Here is a 21810-nt window from a genome sequence, read left to right as displayed (position 1 = left end):
TTGACTATGACCTGCATGAAAAATGCCCCTGCTAATCCTGTTCTGACAAAGCAATAATCTCTCCCTCTTAGCCTCATCAGAGCTCAAACCCTATAACGATCCTGTGGCCCTAGGACTTTGCAGAGGAGCAAGTGCTGGGGGTGCACATCCTGGAGGGGAGATGAGGGAGCTCTATATGTTGGTGGCAGCCCAGTCCCCTACCCCACAAAGCCTGGAACCCACCCCTCTCAGCCCCATGCAGCAGCAAGGGACAAGTCCACAAGCAGGCAGGGCAGGCCCACCCTGCAGCCCTCCTGAGCCTGAGGCCGGGTCACCACACAGCAGCCACCCCCTCACGCAGGGCAGGACAGGGAAGAGAACAGTGGTGGAGAAAGTCACCCCCCACCCAGACTGCACTGATCCCATAAGAGAGGCACTAAGGCCAGAGGGGCTCAGGGGTTCCCTGGGCAGCCTCCAGTACTGTGAGAGAGGGAGGAGCCTGAACAGCCACATCTTCCCCCACTGGCACCCATTTTCTTTCAGAGAATGCCAGAAGATTCAGAGAAACACCAAAGATTTTCTAAACATGAAAAATACAAGAGCAGAGGAGAATGGAAGTAGACACAGAAACCAGGCTTGGGCTGCAGCACAGTCATATTCTGCTCGTACCAGGTCCTGCAGTGAGGCAAGTGGCCTAGAGGTGTCAGGGCAGGGGCCCAGGGTAGTGGGGGGTTGGTTTGCACTGAGCAACAGGGCTGGTGCTTGGGTGAGGGAGGTCCCTGTTCCGGGGGGGGGGGGGGTGTGGGGGTGTGTGTGGTAGGGGCAGGCACTGCAGGCAGACTACTCAAGGCACATCCCCCCAACACATTGCTTTAGCACCTTTATTTTGGAGAAAGTTCAAGCCTGTAGATACAGCAATAAAATATACAAAAAGAGAAGAATTTGTACAATACTGAATGCTGTCCCAGGCTACAGGGACTGCAGCTGTAGGCAGCGACATGGGAGCCCTCATCCCCTCCCAGCTCCAAAAGGCATTCCTGGCCCCAGGGACAGCAATCACAACCATAGAATGGTAGGGTTGGAAGGGACCTTTAGAGATCATCTAGTGCAACGCCCCTGCAGAAGCAGGTTCACCTAGATCAGGGTCACACAGGAACGTGTCCAGGCAGGTCTTGAAGACCTCCAGAGAAGGAGACTCCACGCCCTTCCTGGGAAGTCTGTTCCAGTGCTCAACCATGGCTATCCCCTCTTGCCCACATGTAGCTAAGGGGGCTCCTCTGGACCCCACAGCCCTCTTCCCCCTTCCCCTTGGATCCTTGCCCCTGCCTCCCTGGCCCCCATGCCATAGGGACACTCCACAGCCTTCACTGGGCAGAAAGGCCAGAGCCACACATCAAGTCCACCCTGTGCCACAGCAGCATTGCTGGTACAGATGATGGTTTCTCTCCATTTAGGGTCAAATCAAGATACATCACAGACTGGTAAAGCCCAGGGCTGATGCCCAGCAAGATGTTTCTCTGCTGATGTTACTCACAGCCCTGCCCTGAAGCACTGGGCCTGGCCAAGCACAGCCCTCTGTGCCACCTTCACTGTGGGCAGCCACAGTACCCTAACACCATGGGCTTGCAGGTGCTGAGGAGAGCCAGCAGCCCTCCCACTGCCTCTCCCTCCCCTTCCCTGCTTGGTGTCTGCATGCCCACTGCACAGGAAGGGCAGGAGGGATCCCCCCACTTTGGTAACTACAGAACCACAATCCTCAGCCAACACAGCTTCACCTTTTCTTGACTCCTCAGCAAGGAAACCTTTGCAACACCCACAGCTCTCTTGAGCAATGGCCAACTAGAGATTCTTCTCCCTACCTAGATCCTGTTCCCTTCAGCTCTTGCCATCTTCTACCTTAACAAGGACAGGCAATCTCCAATAAAAATGCCATGTGAAGCCCCTGAGAAGCTGCAAATCCACTGCCTGGGACAGCACAAGCCATACCTGAGGCAAAAGGGCTGAACTAGGCCATCCACTGCTGGTCATGGCAGATCCAGTAGCCTCCCATCCTCCCCCTGGTCTGACTGTGCAGCAAGGGAAACACAGTCATGATCCTGTCAGGAACCTGGCCATGGAGCAAGTCATGGCTGGGCAGGCTCCAGGGTTTTGCCCAGGTCCCAAAACAGACCCAAGAAGCCAACATTGCATGCTCACAAACATGCACTGGCATTGGGACATGTCACTGCCCTGCCCTAGGGCAGCCTCTGCACTACAGGGAGACCAGTCAGGGAAACCAGTTGTCCCAGCAGCAGCCCTGGGGCTGCTGGAGCCAGCCAGATCTTGGTGCCTGCAGCAGGAAGTTGGTTGCCAACACAGGCAGCCTCCAAAACTCCCTGCTCCTGGCAAAGCCCAGGCTGAGCCCAGCAGAAGCATCACCTGGGCCCATCTACCTCACAGCTCTGAGCCATGTGTAGGTCCTCCTGGCTGAAAACAGGGCCAAGGGTGCAGAGAAGAATCCTCTGTGAGCTCTGGGAGGGCTCTGAGGCAGCAGCAGGGCAGACTCCCTCACACAGTGCACTGGGTAACCCATGTGGAGGCCAGGACCAGCTCATCCCCTCTCAGGTACCCAGAGGGGAATCTGGGCTTTTAGAGTCTGGCAGTCAGGAAAGCAGCTTTCAACAGCAGGCAGCATGGCCAGGGCTGCAGAAGCATTTGTGAAAACTAAGGCTGTGACCAGAGGCAAAATAGGCATTTGAATGAGCAAAACAATAAAACAAAACTGTTATGGAAGGAAATAAAAAAGGTCCATTCTTCCCCTCTCCAAACGACGAACAGCACCACCCTAGCAAAGGGAGTGTGTGTTTGGGTCAAACAAGAAATCAGTGATGAGGCCCTTGGGCCCCTGCTCCTCTTGAGGAGAGGCCTGGAACAGCTATGCCTGAGCAGGGCAAGAGCAGTAGCTCTTTACGGGCAGAAGCCCCAAGTCCCAGGAGGGCCCTGTGAGCAAGTGCCAGCCTCACATGGGCGAGGAAGCACATTCTGAGGTCAGCTCCATGTCGAAGGTCAGCGATTCTGCAGGGAAACACAGACGGAGGTTATGGGGCCTGTCTGTGGCTTCAGGCAGGAGCCCCACAGGTGCCATGGCCCAGAAGACTCACCAAATTGCCCTCCTGCATTGGCTTCTGCTCCCTCGCTGTTGTTGCCAAACTGCATGAGTGAGTCCAGGGTGCGTGGGGACATGGGCAGGTCGATGGTGTTGCTAAAAGAGGTGCTGGCCAAGGGAGGAAGGGAAAAGCACAGAAACCTGGGGGTCAGGGCCTGGCCAGAGCTCTCCAACACCCTCTTTTTCCCTGATGGGCCCCAGGCCACAGCCCAGCCTGTCCCAAGAGTTCTCCAGAGAAAAGGGGCCCCAGGAGGGGAAGAACAGGCCTGCAGGTCAGGGCAACGAGCTAGAGCCTGGCTCAGCCCCCATATCCTCCCTCTGCCTAGGCTGGGGGCCTCATGGCACCCAGACAGAGGTGGGAAGGAACCCACTTCCACCTCCAAAGCGAGACTGAGTACACAAATACCCTCCCAGTGCTCCCAGACAACTCCAGAAACACTCACGGGGTGACGCAGATGAACTTGGTCTTCAGATAGGGAGCAGCACCTGGAGAGGAATCATAGAATCATTTGGTTGGAAAAGACCTTTAAAATCATTGTGTACAACCCCCACCCTCACACTGCCCAGCCAGTAGGTCACAGAATCACAGAATGGTGGGGTTTTGAAGGGACCTCTAGAGATTATCCAGTCCAACCCCCTGCTAAAACAGGTGCATCTAGATCAGAGGGCACAGGAACACGTTCAGGTGGGTTCTGAAAACCTCCAGAGAGGAGATTCCACACTCTTCCTTGCACTGTGGGTGAGGGAAGAGAGTCGTGCGGAGGGGAAAGCAAAGGAGGATCTCCCCAAAGAGAGAGACTAACCTACGGCCCTCAGCACCTCAGCTTTGCAATAGCTCCAGGGATGGGGACTCCTCCACCTCCCTGGACAGCCTGGGACAGGGGCTGACAACCCTCTCAGGGAAAAGATCTTCCTCAGCTCCAATCTAAACCTCCCCTGGTGCAACTTGAGGCCATTTCCTCTTGTCCTGTCATTCACTACTGGGGAGAATAGACTGATCCCCACCTCACTATAGCCTCCTATCAGGGAGTTGCAGAGAGTGCTCATGTCTCCCCTCAGCCTCCTCTCTTCTCCAGGCTGAACACCCCCCCCCCCCCCCCCCCCCCCCCCCCGCTCCCTCACAGCTGTTCCCTATCAGACTTGTGCTCCAGCCCCTTCTCCAGCTCCAGGGCCTGGCTATAAGCAGCATGAGCAGCCCCATCACCAGCTTCCCAAGGAGGAACCCTCCCCTTCAAGACAGCACCCGGTCTCCCACCCCTGTGCAGCCCTCACCCCACTGGGACCCCACCAGTACTCCCACACTGTGGCTATGCCCTCTGGGGACCAGCACAGGATCCTGGCTGGTGACAGCTCTTTCACTGGAGCCTCCCCATCACAGAGGAGCACAGAAAGTCAACAACTACCTGAGTCAGCAGCTTCAGAGTGCTCCTGGCTCTCAGAGCGGCAGTACTTCCCAAATGCCTCCTCTTTGGGGATGTCTGGGTACAGGTACACCAAGGGGGACACCAGGATGTTGGTGGCATCCATGATTTTGTAGCCCATGATGATCTCAGCAAATGACATGTTGTTCAGCTGCTGCTTGGTGTAAGGCTCCACAGACTGGATCTGGGTCTTCCCTGTACGAGGACATTTTTGACATAGGGCAGGACACCCATGTTCCTCAGAAAAAGGCAGGACCTTCCTCAAACACCCTGATCAGATCATCCTGGTGCTGTGCTCAGCCTCACCAGGCACTCAGCAGCCCACAGGCAGGATGGGGACCTGACAGGTATTCCAGTGCCATGGAGAGCTGCACCATGTGGTCAGCACGTGGGCAGGGACACCCAGGAGGCAGAGACCAAGCAAAGGTCACCCAAAGGCTCAAAGAGTAAACTTTGGCAGAGGCTTTGTCAAGTCAATCTTATGGGGTTCCAAGCCCCCTGGGGAAAGCCACATACCGCTGATGTCCTTCTCCACCCAAGTGAAGGTGATGCCTCCCTCCTTGCTGCTCTCACTGAAGCGCAGCAGGAAGGTTCCTGGGGGCTTGGTGCTCAGGATGGCTCTTTCCCTCTCCTTGCTGATGAACCCCATGATGTACCTGGGCAGCAGGAAGCAGGGACAAAGTCAGGATACCAGGACAGCTATTCCAGGATGTGAACCCTGACAGCTCTCTGCACAGCAGCAGCCAACAGCAGGACCTGGCCCAGATGCAGGCAGAGTCACTAACATTTTGAAGATTCCCACATAGGTTTTCACTCTGAACCAGGTAATAATAGGACCCAAGCAGAAAAAGCATCCCAGGAGAGCCCACCTGCACCTGGACAGGGCACCCCATTCCACCAGACATTAGGACAGGACTTTTGGGCCCCCCCCTCCCAAGGCCCAATCTGACCAAAGTGTCAGGACTGAGGCTCACCCTTCATTCCACAGTGCCAGGATGTACTTTTTCACCAAGTCAATGATGTTGTCCAGCCAGACCCAAAAAGAGAAGCCTTTGCCAGCCATGTTCTCCTGAGGAAGAGGGCAGAGAAGCTGTAAGTATGGCTTTGAGGAAGGGAACAGCCAAGGGGTGGTGCTTGGAGGAAGAGAGGGAGTTCTACCTTGCAGAACTTGGCCCAAGTGATCTGACAGCCGGAGTAATTCACACCTGGCCCTGGCAGGGAACAGGAGCATCAACATTTACATAGAGCTGTTCTTCCAAAGACAATTTCTAGGGAGCAACCCAAGGTTTGTGGTGTTTGGAAGAAAACCCAAGCAACTGGAAAATGTAGCTCCCCTCTCACACAATACAATCTTGCTCCTGTCAATCCAGGGATGCACCCCAAGGGACAGCAGGGCTGGGCAGCACACTCACACTGGGTTACCTAGGAGTTTCTCTGCCAGTGTTGTCAGCTGCTCAATGCTAAGGCCATGTTTTGTGGTGGAGGAGAACTGCCAGCTCAGCACCTCTGCCACCTGGTCCCAGGTCCCAATGGGGGGCTTGGTGAAGAAGTTCACATTCTGCAAGAGGAAAAAAAAAAAAAACAAAAAAAAACCTCACAGCCCCAAGCAGGATATGGGACAGAAGTAGGGCCAGGTCCTGCCCCAGACCTACTCCCATGCCACAGGTTCCCTCTCCCTGTCTGCAGCTCTGCCAGCTTCCTCCACAGCTCCAGGCCCTACCTTGGGGTTATTGGTCAGCATGTTGTACCACAAGATGGATGCCCAGGCATTGGGCATCTGGCAGATGTTGGAGATGACCACCACAGGCAGCGAGTGGGTCTGCAAAGATAGGATGTGACCCCAGGCTGGGACCTCTCTCAGGTCTCAGGGCTCCTATGCAGTCAGGCCCATGGCAGCGACAAGCAGTAACCCACATCTCACCTCCAGGTCAATCTTCAGCCCCTGGTGATACACCTCTGTCTCAAAGGTGATGAGGTGCAGCTCCTCAGTGACTATCAGTGAGGCCTAGGGTGGAAGAGGACACGATGAGCATGCAGGAGACACTTACCCTTGGCCTGACACATGGCCATCAGGCCCAACATCACTGCTCTAGAGGCTGCCCATAAACACTTTGTCTCAAGGCAGGGCTCCTGCTGTCCCTCAGGGCTTAGCTGCTAGACAGGGAGCAGAACTGCTGGCAAAAGGTTCTCCTACCCACTCCCCCTCACCAGCACTCACATCACAGTTGGCTCTGCCTCCATTACCACACCGCTGCTCCCGCAGGGTCTGTGGAGAGAAGAAACAGGCTGAAGCAACACCCTGATGGCACACAGCTTTAACAGGAGCAGCCCCAGGGCTTGTGGTACCTACCAGGTGCTTGAACTCTGCTGAGAGGCTGCCATTGTTTGATTCCTCCATGTTCATGACCTTGGTGTTTGTCCCCAGGATGTTAAACTTCCGGGACCTCAAAAAAGGACAGACAGAGTGTGGCTGGCAGGGTCCTCTCAGAGCAAACATGTGGTAGAATGTTTGCTAGGATTAAAAGCAGAAACAAGAAAAAACAAGCCAAACAAAACAACACAACAAAAATAATTGCACTTACCCCCGAAGAGCTGCAACATCCCCAGAGTCCCTAGGAAAGGGGAGAGAGACACCCAGTCACAACCATGGCTTCCCACTCTGATGCTGGTGTGTGGGGCTGAGAACAAACCCTTGGGACCCAGCACCATCCTGCACTCTACCCCTACTGGGGGTCACATCAGCCCCCATGCAGGGATGGAGCCTGACCGAACAGCAGCAGGAACAAGTCCCACCCTGGTAACCCACTCCATGGGACTCACTTGTCAATGCAGACTTTAATTTTCAGCTGATAGTTCAGCTCTGGGAACTTGACCAACAACCTGCAGAGAGTCGGCAGATGCAGAGTATGAGTGTGAACATGCTGTACAGGTGAACAACTCCAACACAACATCTAGCACAGACTGCAGAACAGCTGGACAGAGAGAAGTGCTGTGTACATCTCCCAGCAGGCAGCTCAAAGCCCACAGGGACATGGCATTATCCAGCTCCTCAGGCATCCCTGAGCCCATCTGCAAGCAGGCTTGTGACACATCAACCCCAATGCCTGTCCCCAGAATCAGGGAGGTGCTGATGCTCCCATGGCACCCTGAGCTGGGCTTATTTTGGCTCCTGACTGATCTGAACAAACACACTCTTGACTGCTCTGTCGGCAGATGTTGACACATGGAAAGGAGGCAATGGAAGCACACAGCTGGGAGATGGTGAAGGAGCTCCAGGCAGAGCCTGGTGGCAGAGCAGCAGCTCTCTGTCAGGCTGTCAAAGAACACAAGCTAGCAGAGAGGCAACTGGCCAGGGACAGGTCAATGCTTCCTGCTGCCTACCCCTGCAGTGGGATTTACCAGAACCCTGGCTGCTTGGAAAGGCAGCAAAGCCCCAGCTAGGAGTCACCATCCCTGCTCTGAGTCACACAGGCAGCACTCCAGTGGGACCCAGCCTCCCAGTACCAGCACTCCTCAGGTAAACTGGAGGCTTGCTGGAGGCTCTCTTCGGGGAGATCCTCCTTTACTTTCCCCCCTGCATGACTCCCTTCCCTCACCCACAGCGCAAGGGAGGGTGGGGAATCTCCTTCTCTGGAGGTTTTCAAAACCTACCTGGACATGTTCCTGTACCCCCTGATCTAGGTGAACCTGCTTTAGCAGGGGGTTGGGACTGAATAATCTTTAGCGGTCCCTTCCAAATCCCACTATTCTGTGATTCTGTGACCCACCTGACTTTGGTGGTGAACTGCACGCCAGTTTTGATGACCAGGGGCCGGTCAGGGTGCATGGGCATGCAAGGCTGCCTCTCCACAACGAAAGCACTGTGGTGGAAAGGCACAAGAACCAGAGTCAAAGCCTAGCATGCCCACTGCCCACCCCTCTACCCACTGCCTTGGACCAGGGGACTGCCCATAGCTCCCTTCCAGCCCTTGGCACCTTTTCATCAGGTTCCTGAACAGCTCCACAATCCGCTCCTCCAGCATGGGCCGGTGTTGGACAATTGGGTCACCCTTGTAGGACACTTTCTGCTGCAGTTCTTCCAACTTCTTGATCTGTTGCCGGGTCTGTAGCTGCGATTCGGCAAGAGAGGTTATCCTAGGGGAGCAGGAAGAAGCAGCGTTAGCTCTGGCTGATGAGCCCTGCATGGTCCCAGTCTGCAGATCCCTCCTCTTCCCTTGCTTGTATGAGAGAGGATGCTATCTGTACCACATCGGCTGTCATGGTTTAGCAAGGAGCAGCTTTTGCTTGGTAACAGGGGGAGCAGGTTGCAGTGAAGACCCAGTAAAGAGTTTTTAGACTTTCTCCCGGCTCCTGGGTTCAGACCCACCTCCGGCCCGGCTGGGCCAATCTGGCGCCTCTGCCATCACTATTTAGGGGACGGGAATTTGAAGTGCTGGCAGGAGGTGTAAGAGTGGTACAAGATGGAGGCGACCACGCAGACCCCACAGTCAGAGAAGGAGGAAGGAAAGAGGAGCACCAGACCAGAGACCCCTCTGCAACCTCTGGTGAGAATACAGGCTGTACCCCTGCAACCCATGCAGGGCCATGGCAGGACTGAGAGGCACCAGCAGCTCTGTGTGAGTGCACCTAGATGGGCAAGGGACTGTGTGAGGAGGCAGCCATGGCACAGGCCATGCTGGAGAGCCTGCGGGCCGCAGAGCAGACCCACACGAGAGGCATAAAGGAGCTGCAGCTTTTGGGATAAATGCACGTCAGAGCAGCCCGTGCGGGGCTGCCGTGTGTGTGAGTTACCCCACGGACTTGCAGGGAGAACTGGTGCAGAGCCTACCTGTCCTGAGGAGAGACAAACAGCAGAAGCTATCGGGAATAGACTGACTGAAACCCCCATTCCCTGCGCCTCTGAGCCATTCAGTGGGGGAGGAGGTAAAAACACCAGGATCAGGGCTCTGAGCCCTGGGAAGAAGGGAGGAGTGGGGAGAAGGTGGTCTTAAAGGGCTGGTCGGACTCTTCATTGTTGTACCACTCTGTGTTGTTTTATTTTGGTTATGTTTTGGGGTTTTATGGTTATGTTTTAGTTGGTGTTGGATTAAATTATTTTCTGTTTTCTTCCCCAAGCCAAGTAGCCTGGTCTGTTTTGTCCTGGACTTTAAGCAGCAATTAAGCTCTCCCTGCCCTTTAGCAATCCTCAGGTCTTTGGTACTTGAGGCTAATCATGGTCTTTTTTTCCCTGATGGTCCTAAACCAGGACATCATCAAAGAACAGAACATGTCTACAGCTTCTAGTCTGGTGTATTTTTCTAGGCTGTGCATTACAAAAGAAACCTGCACATGCCCAAGTTCTGTAGATATATCAGGAACAGGAACTTCTCACAGTAGCCTCAACATCCCACAGGCCTGAGGCTAACCACTCCACCACCAGTGCCCACTATTGAGGATCACTCCCACTACTGAATTACATTTAGGCTTGCAAGCATCAGAAGTTATTTTGCAAGGATGTTTCCAAAGGCAAAAGAGCTCATTTGCACTGCAGGTGTTTGAAGGCCATCTCTCCAGCAACTGACCCAAACCCCAGGCAGCTCCTACCAGTTCTCAAGACGATCTAAGCAGATATTGGGTGGGCCACCAATGCAGGCAATCTGCTGTCGTCTCTTCCAGTCTGCCAGTTCCTCATCTGCCAGCATCTTCTGCACATACTCCATGGCTGACAACAGCCCAGCCAGCTCGCTCACAATACCCTGTCAAGAGAACAAGCAAACAAACAAAAACAAACAAACAAAAGCAAGCAGAACCTTCAACACCCTCCAACTCCCTCTGAGATCTGCAAGTTTCACACTCACAGAGAAGAAAGAAGCCACCCAGGGTTGTATTTCCAGCACTGCTTTCAGTTCTCACTGTGCAGGAACAGCAGACTCAGACCCCTGAGAAAGGGCACCCTGCTCCCCAGGGGGATGTGGAGCATCAGCTACATGACATACCCTTCTCATTTGGTCCAGCGCCGTGAGCATCTGTTCCAGCTGCTGCATTTTCTGACGGGTCACCGACTGATTGTTTCCATTCAGATCCTGCATGTCTGTACAGAGAGGTGAGAAAGCTTCAGCACATGGACTCCTGCTAGCTCCCAAGTATCACACAAATAAAAGGCTTCCACTGCAAAGGAGCAAGCACCCTAGAAAGCCATCAACAGTTAACAGTAGTCTCCTCACAGTGCTGTCACCTCCACATGCCATTTCTCTGCTCACAGGCAGAACTCTGGTTTATCTCCCCTTGAAGTAGTCAGTGGTGGCAGAAGCAAAAGAAGAAGTTTCTTCAATTGCCATGCAAATATTCTGAGTCTAAGCCACCCTTTTTGCTTGGAGGGAAGGCACCAGGAAGGCTGGAAGGTGCCCTCCAGCAAGTTTCCTTGCAGTAACATGGTTTGGTTTGCCAGATGCTAATGAGCTTTCATTACCTCCTTGGCTTTTCAAAGTCTTGTAGTTAAAATCAAAGTCATCCTGGAGATTCTCCACCACTTTCATTTTCTGCTCTAGATCCTGCAAGGCAAGAGATGTGAATTTATTCAAATCTCTAAAGGAGGGCAGGGGGGAAAGGAGAAGGTGCCTAAGCAGCACATGTACCTGCACCCTTTTCCTCACATCCTGTAGATGCTGCTCCAGCATCTGCTGCTTTTCTGTCACTACAGTTGCTATTGAATGTGTTGCCTGTCCCCCTTGCTGCAGAGGGGACAAAGAGGGCATTAGAAGAGGACCACAACCAAGGGATGCCACTGCAGCCTGAGGATGTTTGGCAGGAAGGGTCTTCATCCCCCTCCCTAACAAAAATCAGTGTGGCTGGCTGCTGGCTTGCAATATTAGCTCCAGGGCTGCACAGCAAGGGGCACAATGAGGGCACATCCCACACCAGGGGCAAAAGGAGAGATGGGGGCACAAAGCTAACAGCCACCCCAGGCAGAGAGCACTCAGGTTGCATCCTGGAGAGCAGAAGTTACCAGCCCCCACAGCTAGGCCCTCCCTCAGCACAAGGCAGCTGTGGTTACCAAAGGGAGCAAGGGGAGAGCTTCAGACTGCAGATTTGAGGAGTGGCTGAGGGAGCCAGGGTTATTTAGCCTGGAGGAGGTTGAGGGGAGACGTGATCACTCTCTGCAACTCCCTGGAAAAGGGCTGTAGTAAGGTGGGGGCCAGTCTCCTCTCTCAAGTAACAAATAATAGGACCAGAGGAAATGGGCTCAAGTTGCCCCAGGGGAGGTTTAGATTGGAACTGAGGAATATCTTTTTCCCCCGAGAGGGTTGTCAGCCCCTGTCCCAGGCTGCCCAGGGAGGTGGAAGAGTCCCCATCCCTGGAGCTATTGCAAAGCTGTGGAGTTGAGGTGCTGAGGGTCATGGGTTAGTGGTGGGTTGGGCACTGTGAGGGCAGGGGGTGGACTCCATGAGCTTAAAGGGCTTTTCCAACTGAAATTATTCTGTGATTCCCTACAGCACTGAGGAGGTTGCTGGATAGGCAGCAGGACAATGGCTACCAGGACCCCCAAGGCACTGACCTGGGCTGCAGTGGCAGCTGTCTGGAGGAGCCGGGACTCTTCCCACAGGCAGCGAGCCACGATGCGGGCTATTTCCATCGGCTTCTCTAAGTACCTACTCTGTAAGAGGTTCAAACCCCCCAAGGTTAGCAGGCACCAATGCAACATCCTTTAGGTGAGTTGTGAGCTGGTCTGGGAAAGCTGTTGGACTGCTACTGGCTCTCCCCACAGCTCCCCCCCCAAAAAAACAGCGTTTTCTACCTCACCTGCAGGAACTGCTTGATGCGCCGCAGGTTGTGCTGGTACAAGACATTGGACTCCTGCAGGAAACGGCTGTACTGCTGGTCAATCTCTCCCAGCAGGTTGTGGAACACCAGTGTGGCATGGGACTCCTTGCTGGCAGCATATGCCCTGCATGAGGGAGGGCAGAGCCCTGGGTGCCCGGCACAGGGGAAGGGACCCAGCAGCACGAAAGGCGGTGCTGCAGGCAGGGCAGCTCTGCTCAAACCCACCAGCCCCTGTGCAACATAACACTTCAGACACCTTCCCAACCTGCACCAGAGCAAGGGCCAGAGCAGGCCTGACTTGCTTTTTAAACTGAGCCGTGAGGGGAGGGCAACAGGTTTTAGACTTCAGCTTAAAAGTCTGGCCTTAAGCCAGGCAGACAGCACATGCAAGCACCCCACCAGTCCCATATGCTTTCTGGATGGGATCCAGGAATCAGTGCTGTGTGTCAACCTTGTTTACAGTAGAGGTCAACGTAAGCCAGCCTTGGATGGGGACACCTTCACTTTGGAGCTCCCCCCCCCTCCTCCTGGTCCAGGGTCTGACATTGTGCACACAGTCCCACTCCCCTTCATGCCACATGAATTTCAAGGAGGAAGAGCAGTTCTGCCACATCAAGAGCACAGGGAAAGAGGCAGAGCTCCTCCAAATGGGCCTCAGCACCCATCCAAGGGTGAGTGTGCTGGGCAAAGACCCCATGCTGGCAAGGCCTTACCAGTCCTGACTCTCAATCCACGGGGCCAGGAACTGCCGGAGCTCCATGGGAAAGCTGTCACTGTAGAGCTGGTGGAGCTGCTCCAGGTACCGCGTGTCAAGCTGCTGCAGCTGGTTCCACTGCGCCATCCTGGCCAGCTCGAGAGACCTGGTGGGACTGACATGTGTGCTGCTGGCACCCAGGAGGCTTCCTGCCAGCTGTTTGGGACAGGGTGGTGGGGCCAGAGGCAGAGATAGATGGGTCATGGTGAGCCTAGGGCATGCAGCTCTGGAGTGTGGAGGTGTGTGGGAAGGGCCAGGCAGTGCCCATCTCTCCAATGGCAGCTCTGGGCTCACAACACTGTAGAGCTCCAAAGTACCCTGAGGGACAAACCCAGGCTCCGTGTCAATGCAGAGCCTCTCACACATCCAGGAACTGGTTCCTCTTCAGCAAAACCTTCGTTGTGCTGGCAGCTGTGAGACCAGTTCAAGGAGTCCTGGGACAGGTTGGTGCCAATGTCAAGGCAAGAGCAGTCACCAGCTCCAACTGGCAGGGCAGGTCTTGCTGCCATCACCCATAGGCGGGCCCAGGTCAAGGGAAGGCAGAGCCACAGGCCAAAAGGACATCCTTAGTGCAGGAATAACAGCACACAGGCCTCAGGGAGAGCAGGAAGAAACCAGCCTGGCTGTGAGGGGAAAGGCCCTTTTCACACCCACCAACATCTGTGCCCCAGCACTCAGCAGCACAAGGCAACCTCAACTGTCTGCAGGGTGAGGGGCAAAGCAGCCAGAGGACCAAAAAGTGAGGGCCCAGCAGTCTCCCTTCATCCCAGGAGCATAACTAGGAATCCAGCCCAAGGCAAGCATAGAAGGCAGCCCTGGTGAGCTTCCCAAGAAGAGCAGCAGCAGAGAGGTTTTGCTCCAGCCACTCCAGTTGTGAAGCTGAATAAAGCCTGGATTCCAACTCATTCTCTTTTTACATCACATGTCATGAAATTAATCTGAAACATCTGAGATCAGAAGAGCAGAGCTAGAGCTGGTGCTCGCAGCCAGTGGCCATTTGCATCAGATTACAGGAGCACAGCAGGCAGGCCCCAGCTGCTGAACTGAGCCTCATCCTCTCCCAGCCCTGCAGAGGATCTCACAACCCACAGACCCCAAGAGCTAAGGGAGGCACAAGCCCCAAGCAGGTTGAGCCAGACACAGCTGCTGTTACAAATCCAGCCAGGTAGGAAGCCTCACTTGATGCTGCTCCTCACACCACAGGGTCAGGTCAGAGTTAAAAGTGACATTGCAGGCATCCCCCAACACCATCAAACCCCTCAGACACACACAAGAACTCCTTAAGCCGAGGGAATACAGCTCTGGGCTTGGTTTCAGGAGTTGAGCTTCCATCTGTCCAGCTTCAGCCTGGTGAGCATGGAGCTTCCCCAAGATAGAGAGCACACTTCCCAAATTCCTGCCTTCAGCAAAGCTTTCTCCTAGAGAGGAACCATTTCCCAAAGCTTTCATACCTTCTTTCCACAGGGGGAAAGAGTGGGTCTTGGGCATGTAGGTCACTAACAACAGGTACAGGGCTTTAATCTGATGTCAATGTCTTCCAGACACCCTCTAGCCAGACAGCACACATGCCTGCTGCTGCTGCTCCAGGAGGCAGGGAAGGAGCTGCAGAGCTTACAGTAAGTGCAGAAGGCAGAGACTGCCAGGAAACAGAAACAAGGAAGAAGCAATTTTTGAGTTAGTGTTCTGGTTTAGCAAGGAGCAACTTTTGGCTTAGTAACAGGGGGAGCGGGTTGCAGTGAAGACCCGGTAAAGAGTTTGCGGACTCTCCCCCGGCTCCTTGGTTCACACCCACCTCCGGCCCGGCTGGGCCAATCTGGCGCCTCTGCGATCACTATTTAGGGGACAGGAATGCGAGTGAGGAGGTGTAAGAGTGATACAAGATGGAGGCGACCACGCGGACCCTCCAGCCAGAGAAGGAGAAAGGAAGGAGAAGCAGTAGACCGGAGACCCTTCTGCAAGCCGTGGCGAGAATACAAGCTGTGCCCCTGAAATCTATGGAGATCCGTGGCAGGACTGAGAGCCACCAGCTCTCATGTGAGTGAGCCCGGATGGGCGAGGGACTGTGTGGGGAGACGGCCATGGCCCATGCCGTGCTGGAGAGCCTGCGCGCCGCAGAGCAGCCCCACACGAGAGGCAGAGAGGAGCTGCAGCCTTTGGAATAAGTGCGCGTCGGAGCAGCCCGTGCAGGTCTGCCATGCGTGTGAGTTACCCCACGGACTTGCAGGGAGGACTGGCGTGGAGTTCACCCGTCCTGAGGAGGGACAAACGGCAGAAGCTATGGGGAACAGACTAACTGAAACCCCCACTGCCTGCCCCCCCGAACCGTTCAGGAGGGGACAGGGTAAAAACCCCGGGATCAGGGCTCTGAGCCCGGGAAGAGGGGAGGTGTGGCAAGAAGGTGTTCTTAAAAAGGCTGGTTGGACTCTTCAATGATGTATTACTCTGTGTTGTTTCGTTTTGGTTATGTTTTGGGTTTTTGTGGGTATGTTTTAGTTGATGTTGCATTAAATTATTTTCTGTTTTCTTCCCCAAACCGAGTGGCCTGGTCTGTTTTGTCCTGAACCTTAAGCGGCAATTAAGCCCTCCCTGCCCTTGAGCAATTCTCAGCCTCTTCGGTACTCGAGGCTAATCGTGGTCTTTGTTCCCTGATGGGCCTAAACCAGGACAGTTAGCAACTTGTGTATCAATGGAAATCAAAGGAACCCTAATGAGGGGGCTGCAAGCTGTGCTCAGGGAGGGAAAGCACAGAGCTCTTCCCTGCAGGAAGCTGTTTGCTTTTCCCAAAGGTCACCACAGCAAGTGACACGCCAGCTGTGCTTTGGGGCTGGCTGGGCAGACAGTGCTGCAGGAGCAGATGCCACACATCCCAGGCTGGCCCTGGGCTCAGTTCAGGGTACTGTGCTCCATCCCAGAGCCCATCACAGCTTCTGTGGGCAAAACATCAGAGTGGGGCATCCCCAAGGAGCTGGGACAAAGGAAATCACAGCAAACATGGCAGGAGGCTCAAAGGTCTGTGAAGGGGCCAGCAGGCACAGAGCAGCACCCAGAGAGCAGAGCTTTGCTCAGTGAGGAGGCAGATGGGAGGAAGGCCATGCCACCCCTCAAGATGGGATTTATTCCCCTCCAGCAAATCAGGCTGCTCTGCCCTGTGCCCCTGGATGGGCTGGAAGTAGGCAAAGACAAAACAACCAGAACCAGGCCCACAGCTGCTTCAGGCAAGAGCCAGGCAGGATTTTGTTAGGTAGGACAGAAATTTAAGAAGCTGTAACAGGACATAAGACTTCCCTGAGCACACAGTAGCAGCAGGCAGGAGTTTTGAACCTTGCCTGGAGCACAGAGCTGGGTGCTTGTGCAGATTTCCAGCAGCACAAGAAAAGTCCATGGGCACCCTGCCACCACCCCCAGCTCCCATGCCCCAAGTCCCCACTTGTCCAGGAGCATCTTTTCAGCGTGGGGAGCTGAGTTTCACCAGCAGCTTCTTCAAGATGGGCCCATATATCACATCCCTTGCACCTGATGCTTTCAGCATCACTGTATGTTGTGCCCTTCTGCAGTTTGCTGCACATGACTCCCCATTTTTTGGGATGTTTTTTGTAAGAGGAGAGAAAGGGGGAACATCCTGTTGTGGACTGAGGCACAGGGAGAAGACAGACACTGGCACTTGACATGGAGTTAAAGAGGATTTTACAGCTTCACAGCATCGAGTAGCCCCAAAGACAGGAGCAACATCCACAGAACCTTGAACAACAACCTGCTGGTGCAACCCTCAGAGAAGACCATGTGAACCAAGCCTGTTCTCAGTGGAGCAAAGTCAAAGGGAGGAGAGAGAGATATACTGCCCCCTACAAGAACATGTGAACAATAGATACTCCTTCAGCCTCCCAGTAAGACCTGGCTTGATGTGACAGGGCCTTTGCAACCCCAGAGCTTTTGCTTTCTTCAAGTGTATGCCAAGAAAGGCCAGGCTGTTAGCCACAGCTCAGAGCTGTGTACAAAGCCCCCATTTTGCAGTGAGTGGGGCTCTTTGCTGGCTGTTTTGTCCAGCTGCAGCAGCATGAGAAGCACTCCCTCCACATAGTCAGCTGTAGTGTGCTCACAGCCCTTTTAACTTGGTTCTGGAGGCCATTACTACAGTACAGTGCTGCTTCTGGGGAGGAAAACCCAACAGATACATGGGCCAGGCAAGAGATGAAGACCTTCAAGCCACCAGAGTCTCCTGCCCGGCCGGCGAGCTCAGCTGCCTCATTTCCTATTGCACCACTGCAACATTGTCCCTGTGCAGAGGGGAGAGGGTTCATCAGCCCATCCAGAAGCAGCAACTGCCCCAGCTCATCTCCTACCAGAGGGGCATCCCCGGCCCTGCCCTGGGCACCAAGGATGGGTGCTGCTGCAGTAATGACATTGTATAGGAGCTGGCTTCCCAGGCAGCCTCCAGTGCTCCTATCAGACTGCAGCAGCTGAACCAGCTGCCACTTCACTGGCTCCTTGATCGAAACAGATCTTCCACAGGAAAGCTACAGCCTGGGCATTTCAGGGCAGTACCAGAGTCTCAATCTGCAGAGCACCAAAAGGCCAAAAGCAAAGCCCTCAGTCTTGGCACTTGGATGGCAATCAGTCACTTCTCCCTGCCACAATAGCTGCAGGACGCACCACTGGCAGCAGCCTGGGCTCCATCTAAAGCATGAGATCCTCCCTGGCAGCCACAGCACATGCCCCATGGCCACAGGAAGCCAGCACCCTGCCAGGGCCCCAGCACTGCTGTTGTCCGACCCAACCCTGAGAAACAAAACTAGCGTGCAGCAAATCACAAACCGCTCTCCCTCCTCCCACTGCAGCATCTCCCCACAAGGAAGTCACTGCAGAGCATGCACACAAGCATGGAAGAGCCCCATGCTCACCCTGTGCAGGAGGTAGCTACACCTGCAGCCAACCCAGGGCAGGACATGGTCTCTGCTCACCATCCCCAGCAGCTTTGCTGCATCCAGTTTTCACCTTGAAGGATCCTTCAAGCAGAAGTAGTAAGGCAAGTTGAGTTTTTACAGTTGCCAGCTCAATCAGAGACTGTCCTGGCAAACCCTCCCCACATCATTGCAAGAGCAGCAGAGTGGGAAGAGCCTCGAGATGTGCTTTGGTAGAACATGGGCTCATGCCAATAGAGACAGCGGGTGACAAGAGGGCATGCAGCCCCAGGGAAGGGGTCCCATCCAGCAGAACAGGATGCAGGAAGGTGGGGCTGGTTGGGAGCAGGAAGCAGCCAAAAGCTTCCTCTTCCTCCCAAAGGGCTGAGAGGAGACATTGCCTCCTTGGGCACAGCACTGAGCTCCGACTCCTCCAGCATTGACAGAAGGCAGCCTGGAGCACCAACCATCTCAGAGGGAAAGGGTCTCTGTAACACTCCTTACTGTCACAGTCACTAGTGTAAGGGACACTGATCTCATCAGCCCCAAAACCCCACAGAGGAGCCTCTCCTCAACCAGCCCTGCTACCAGGAAGCCTCCCCTGATTGGATTTAAAGATCTGAGGGTTGAATCTTTCTAACTCCACCAGGCTTGCCCATCTCTGCAGTTTGCCTCCTGTCTCTGGAATGGAGCCAGGGAGCAATCGATGCAGCCAAGGCCAAGCAGTGCATGATGCAAGACCAGGGGTAAACAGGATATCCAGAGCTCAGAGAAAAGCTGCTAAAAGTAACTTGAGAGCTAAAGTTCATCTTTCTATTGCTCCCCTGCAAGGTTAGAGCATGAGAGCCAGGCCTGAGATGTGTAGCGCCACTGGCAGCTCAGCAGAGCTCTATACACTTCAATAGCCTCATTCAAAATGGGGCTGCTCTCCTGGAAGCATTCCCACAACTGCCTTCCATCTGCCTTCTTGTTTCTGGGATGCACCCAAGAATAGCCCTCACCCGCTCCTCAACACAAGCAGCAACAACCCCTGGGGCAATGTGTACAGAAGAGACACTGTAGAGGGCTGTGGCACTCATCTCCCACAGAAGGAGGCTCAGTTACTGACAGCATGGCACAGGTTATATTAACAGCTGGAGCATCACAGACTCATGACAGATACCATCAACAACGCTGCTGGGGAGCCCTGATGAAAAACTGTTCTACAACAAAACAGCTAATTTCTCCAAGCAAACACGAGAGCAAATTTTGAAAAGGCTATTAGGAAAAGTGAGCTCAGCTCCTCTGGAGCTTTTTCAAACCCAGCCCTGAAGGTGGATAAACAGAGCAAGGGAAGGAGGAGAGGGTAACAGCATAGGGCAGAGGGAGGTTCTGGGCAACCTCGCAGCCTCAGGGCTGAGTTCCCCCCTCAGCCCATGCCACAGCTGACTGTTCCTCATTGTGGCTCAGCAGCTCTCCAGGGTCCATGCCAACATATAACACTGCTGCAGGGGCTACAAGTAACCCTGTCATCCTCCCAGGGCAGAGGATGCCCAGCCACACACCCCTTCTGTCCTCTGCCACCCTGTCTCCAGCAGATCCACAGGAAACAGCAGAAGATGCTGCATGGGGGTCAGCTTCAGGACAGAAACAAGGTCAACTGCCCTTACGCACAGACACAGGCATGGCCAGCATCCTGCAGATGCAGGAGGGATCTTCTCTGGAGTGGGTACAGGGTAGCTCACCCTCTCCACCTTGGACACCTCCCCTGCTCCCCCTGGGCAGCCCTCACAGGCAAACACAGTCTGGGGAACAAGAGTCACAGAGGCCTTGGGACAGCACTGTGCTGAGAAGCAGGAGGCTGAGGGACAGATCAGAGGTCAGCAGGAGCAGTGGGCAGAGTTGTCGGCTCTCACAGAGCACTTGGGCAGCTCAGGCAAACAAATATTTCCCCGAGATGTATAACCTGACAACTCTGCTCCACACCTGCTCCTCAGCCACTCTGCACTGATCTTACCACCAGCAAGGATGGCTCTCAAACCAAAGCCTGGACCAGGCAAAAGGCCCCAGGTAAGACGTGGCCAAGGGGATGAATAAAGCTGCAGCCCTGAGCTCACAGCTCCACTAGAGATGTCAGTGAGGTCTTTGCTCTGCCCAGGTACAGGACCTTCAGTCAGGTCTTCAGTTTTGGTTATGAGTCATGTCACCAGTATGAAGGCTTCACCAGCAGGACAGGCTGCAGCAACATCTAGCCCAAATCCTTGCTCCAGCAACCTCAAGTTTGTGGCCCAAGGGCTATCCCATCCCAGTTAAACTCCACAAAGCACAAGGGCCACATGAGAGCCCACCATCGTCCTCACAGAAACCAGTCCTCTAGCCTCACCAGTCCAGATGCTTTTTCCTCTCCAAGAAGTCCATTTAGGCTCAGAACCCTCTGTTGAGGTTTGTGAGGTATAAGCACTCCTCAGCAGTAGACCCAGCCCTGCACCAGGGCCCAGAGAGTGGATAGGGACCCCAACGCAGCACATGACAAAGGCAGTGTCATCAGAGACTCCTGGGAGCTGCCCCTGCCCAGAGAGGGCTCGCTCTGTGCCTACTGGGAACCGAGGGAAGGGACGAAATCCCGTTTGCTGCAAGAGAGGTTAATTAATGCCTCCCTCATTGCGACTCCCCGCGAGAATGGGGTGCTGCCCTCACCTACTGTGGAGCGCCCGCCCACGGCGGCGCCAGGCTTAGCCCCGCCGCCGGGACGGCCTCCCACTAAAAGTGAAACCGCTGACCCGAGCGGGAGAAGCAGGCCTCGCGCCGACGGGAGAGGCGCCCAGGAAGACTCCCCCACCTGCAGGGAGGCCGCGCCCTTCAGCCCTGGCCCGACAGGCACCGGGCAGGCCGGAGGCGCGGCGGGAGCGGCCCTCCCCGGGGCAGCCCGCCCCAGGCCTGCACACCCGCGGCCCTAACAGCCGGCTCCCCACTGCCAACCAACCCGGGCACCCGACAACTCTAGCTGAATTCCTCAGCCTCATTCCCCGGAGCCCCCCGCATGCTCACCAGCAGTCCCAGACGAAGGAGTAGCTCTTGGTACCGGCTACAATCACATCCAGACCTTGCCCGAGTGACTAGAAACCTGCTACCCGCCCCGCCGTGCTACGTCACGCCCAAAACAGCCAATGGCGGCACTCCTACTGCCCCGCGAGGGACGGTCCTTGACGGCCAATCAACGCGGCCACTCCCCGCCTCATCCTGGTTGGCGGGGGAGCGGGGTGGGCTGCCCCATACAGGTTATTCCCGGACAGTACTGCCTTCGGCGGCAGAGCGCCACTCGGGGGGGGGGGGGGGGGGGGGTAGCTGCTGGGAGCGGCTGTGCGGGAAACCCAGCTGAAATTCCGAGCAGCACCCTGGTGTTATTGCGCGGGCTGCGGCTGCCGCCACTGCCTCTTAAAGGGGCCGCCTCCTGTACTCCACGCCCAGGGCCTGGCAGCGACCCCGCGTGGAGGGTTCCCTCGGCACTGGCCACCTCGCGCCTCTCGTTTCTCCTCGTCAGGCTGCACGCTGGTGGTTTAGAAAAAGAGACTATTAATGGCGCTGCTCCCCGGGACACAGCCGCGTCCGGTCTTCCCTGGCCCTGCGCTGCGCCCGTCCGGGGATCCCCTGTCTTCGGCACCTGCTGCCCCTACCCGCTGCTCGGTGGGGAAAAACCGCCCGAGGGCCCGCAGGAGACTCGGGGACAGAGGTGCGGGCAGCCCAGCGCTCGTGTCCCCGAGCGGGCAGGCAGAGCCCAATCAGGAGCCTCGGGGCTCGGCCCGCCTTGCAGCCGGGACTGGCACAGGCGCATCT

General features: G+C 55.3%; 1 protein-coding gene across 7 annotated transcripts; it reads right to left on the bottom strand.

The window, feature by feature from the left end:
* Positions 1 to 846: 846 nt before the first annotated feature.
* Positions 847 to 21186, bottom strand: LOC133628660 (signal transducer and activator of transcription 3-like). 7 transcript variants are annotated; one of them, XM_062017083.1, is made up of 24 exons: positions 21025 to 21186; positions 13059 to 13205; positions 12325 to 12469; positions 12080 to 12178; positions 11160 to 11255; positions 10994 to 11075; positions 10521 to 10615; positions 10129 to 10280; positions 8521 to 8679; positions 8313 to 8405; positions 7366 to 7425; positions 7128 to 7157; positions 6896 to 6989; positions 6764 to 6811; positions 6467 to 6550; positions 6266 to 6364; positions 5968 to 6103; positions 5704 to 5756; positions 5520 to 5614; positions 5062 to 5201; positions 4525 to 4740; positions 3568 to 3610; positions 3120 to 3232; positions 847 to 3033 (listed from the first exon to the last, which is right to left on the bottom strand). In XM_062017083.1, the coding sequence occupies exons 2-24, from the start codon at positions 13184 to 13186 to the stop codon at positions 2978 to 2980; spliced, it is 2316 nt and encodes a 771-aa protein (XP_061873067.1). In that variant the 5' UTR covers positions 13187 to 13205; positions 21025 to 21186; the 3' UTR covers positions 847 to 2977. The 7 variants fall into 7 exon arrangements, with proteins under 7 accessions (XP_061873067.1, XP_061873066.1, XP_061873065.1 ...); XM_062017082.1 differs by having other exon boundaries at positions 13059 to 13255; positions 21025 to 21185; XM_062017081.1 differs by having other exon boundaries at positions 13059 to 13214; positions 21025 to 21185.
* Positions 21187 to 21810: the final 624 nt, after the last annotated feature.

This window comes from Colius striatus, chromosome W, assembly GCF_028858725.1.
Source record: "Colius striatus isolate bColStr4 chromosome W, bColStr4.1.hap1, whole genome shotgun sequence".
NCBI lineage: Eukaryota > Metazoa > Chordata > Aves > Coliiformes > Coliidae > Colius > Colius striatus.
Note: the sequence above shows the minus strand (reverse complement) of the source record. Positions and strands in the feature narration are given on the sequence as shown.

Excerpts from the sequence above, each read along its gene's own strand:
- LOC133628660 (XM_062017077.1), bottom strand. The coding sequence starts at position 13,465 with ATGTGTGAGAGGCTCTGCATTGACACGGAGCCTGGGTTTGTCCCTCAG. Across the intron at positions 8,680-10,128 it reads TTAGATCGTCTTGAGAACTG|GATAACCTCTCTTGCCGAAT; the intron begins GTAGGAGCTGCC and ends CTGCTCCCCTAG. Across the intron at positions 3,611-4,524 it reads TGAAGCTGCTGACTCAGGTA|GTGCTGCTCCCTATCTGAAG; the intron begins GTTGTTGACTTT and ends ATTCCTCTCCAG.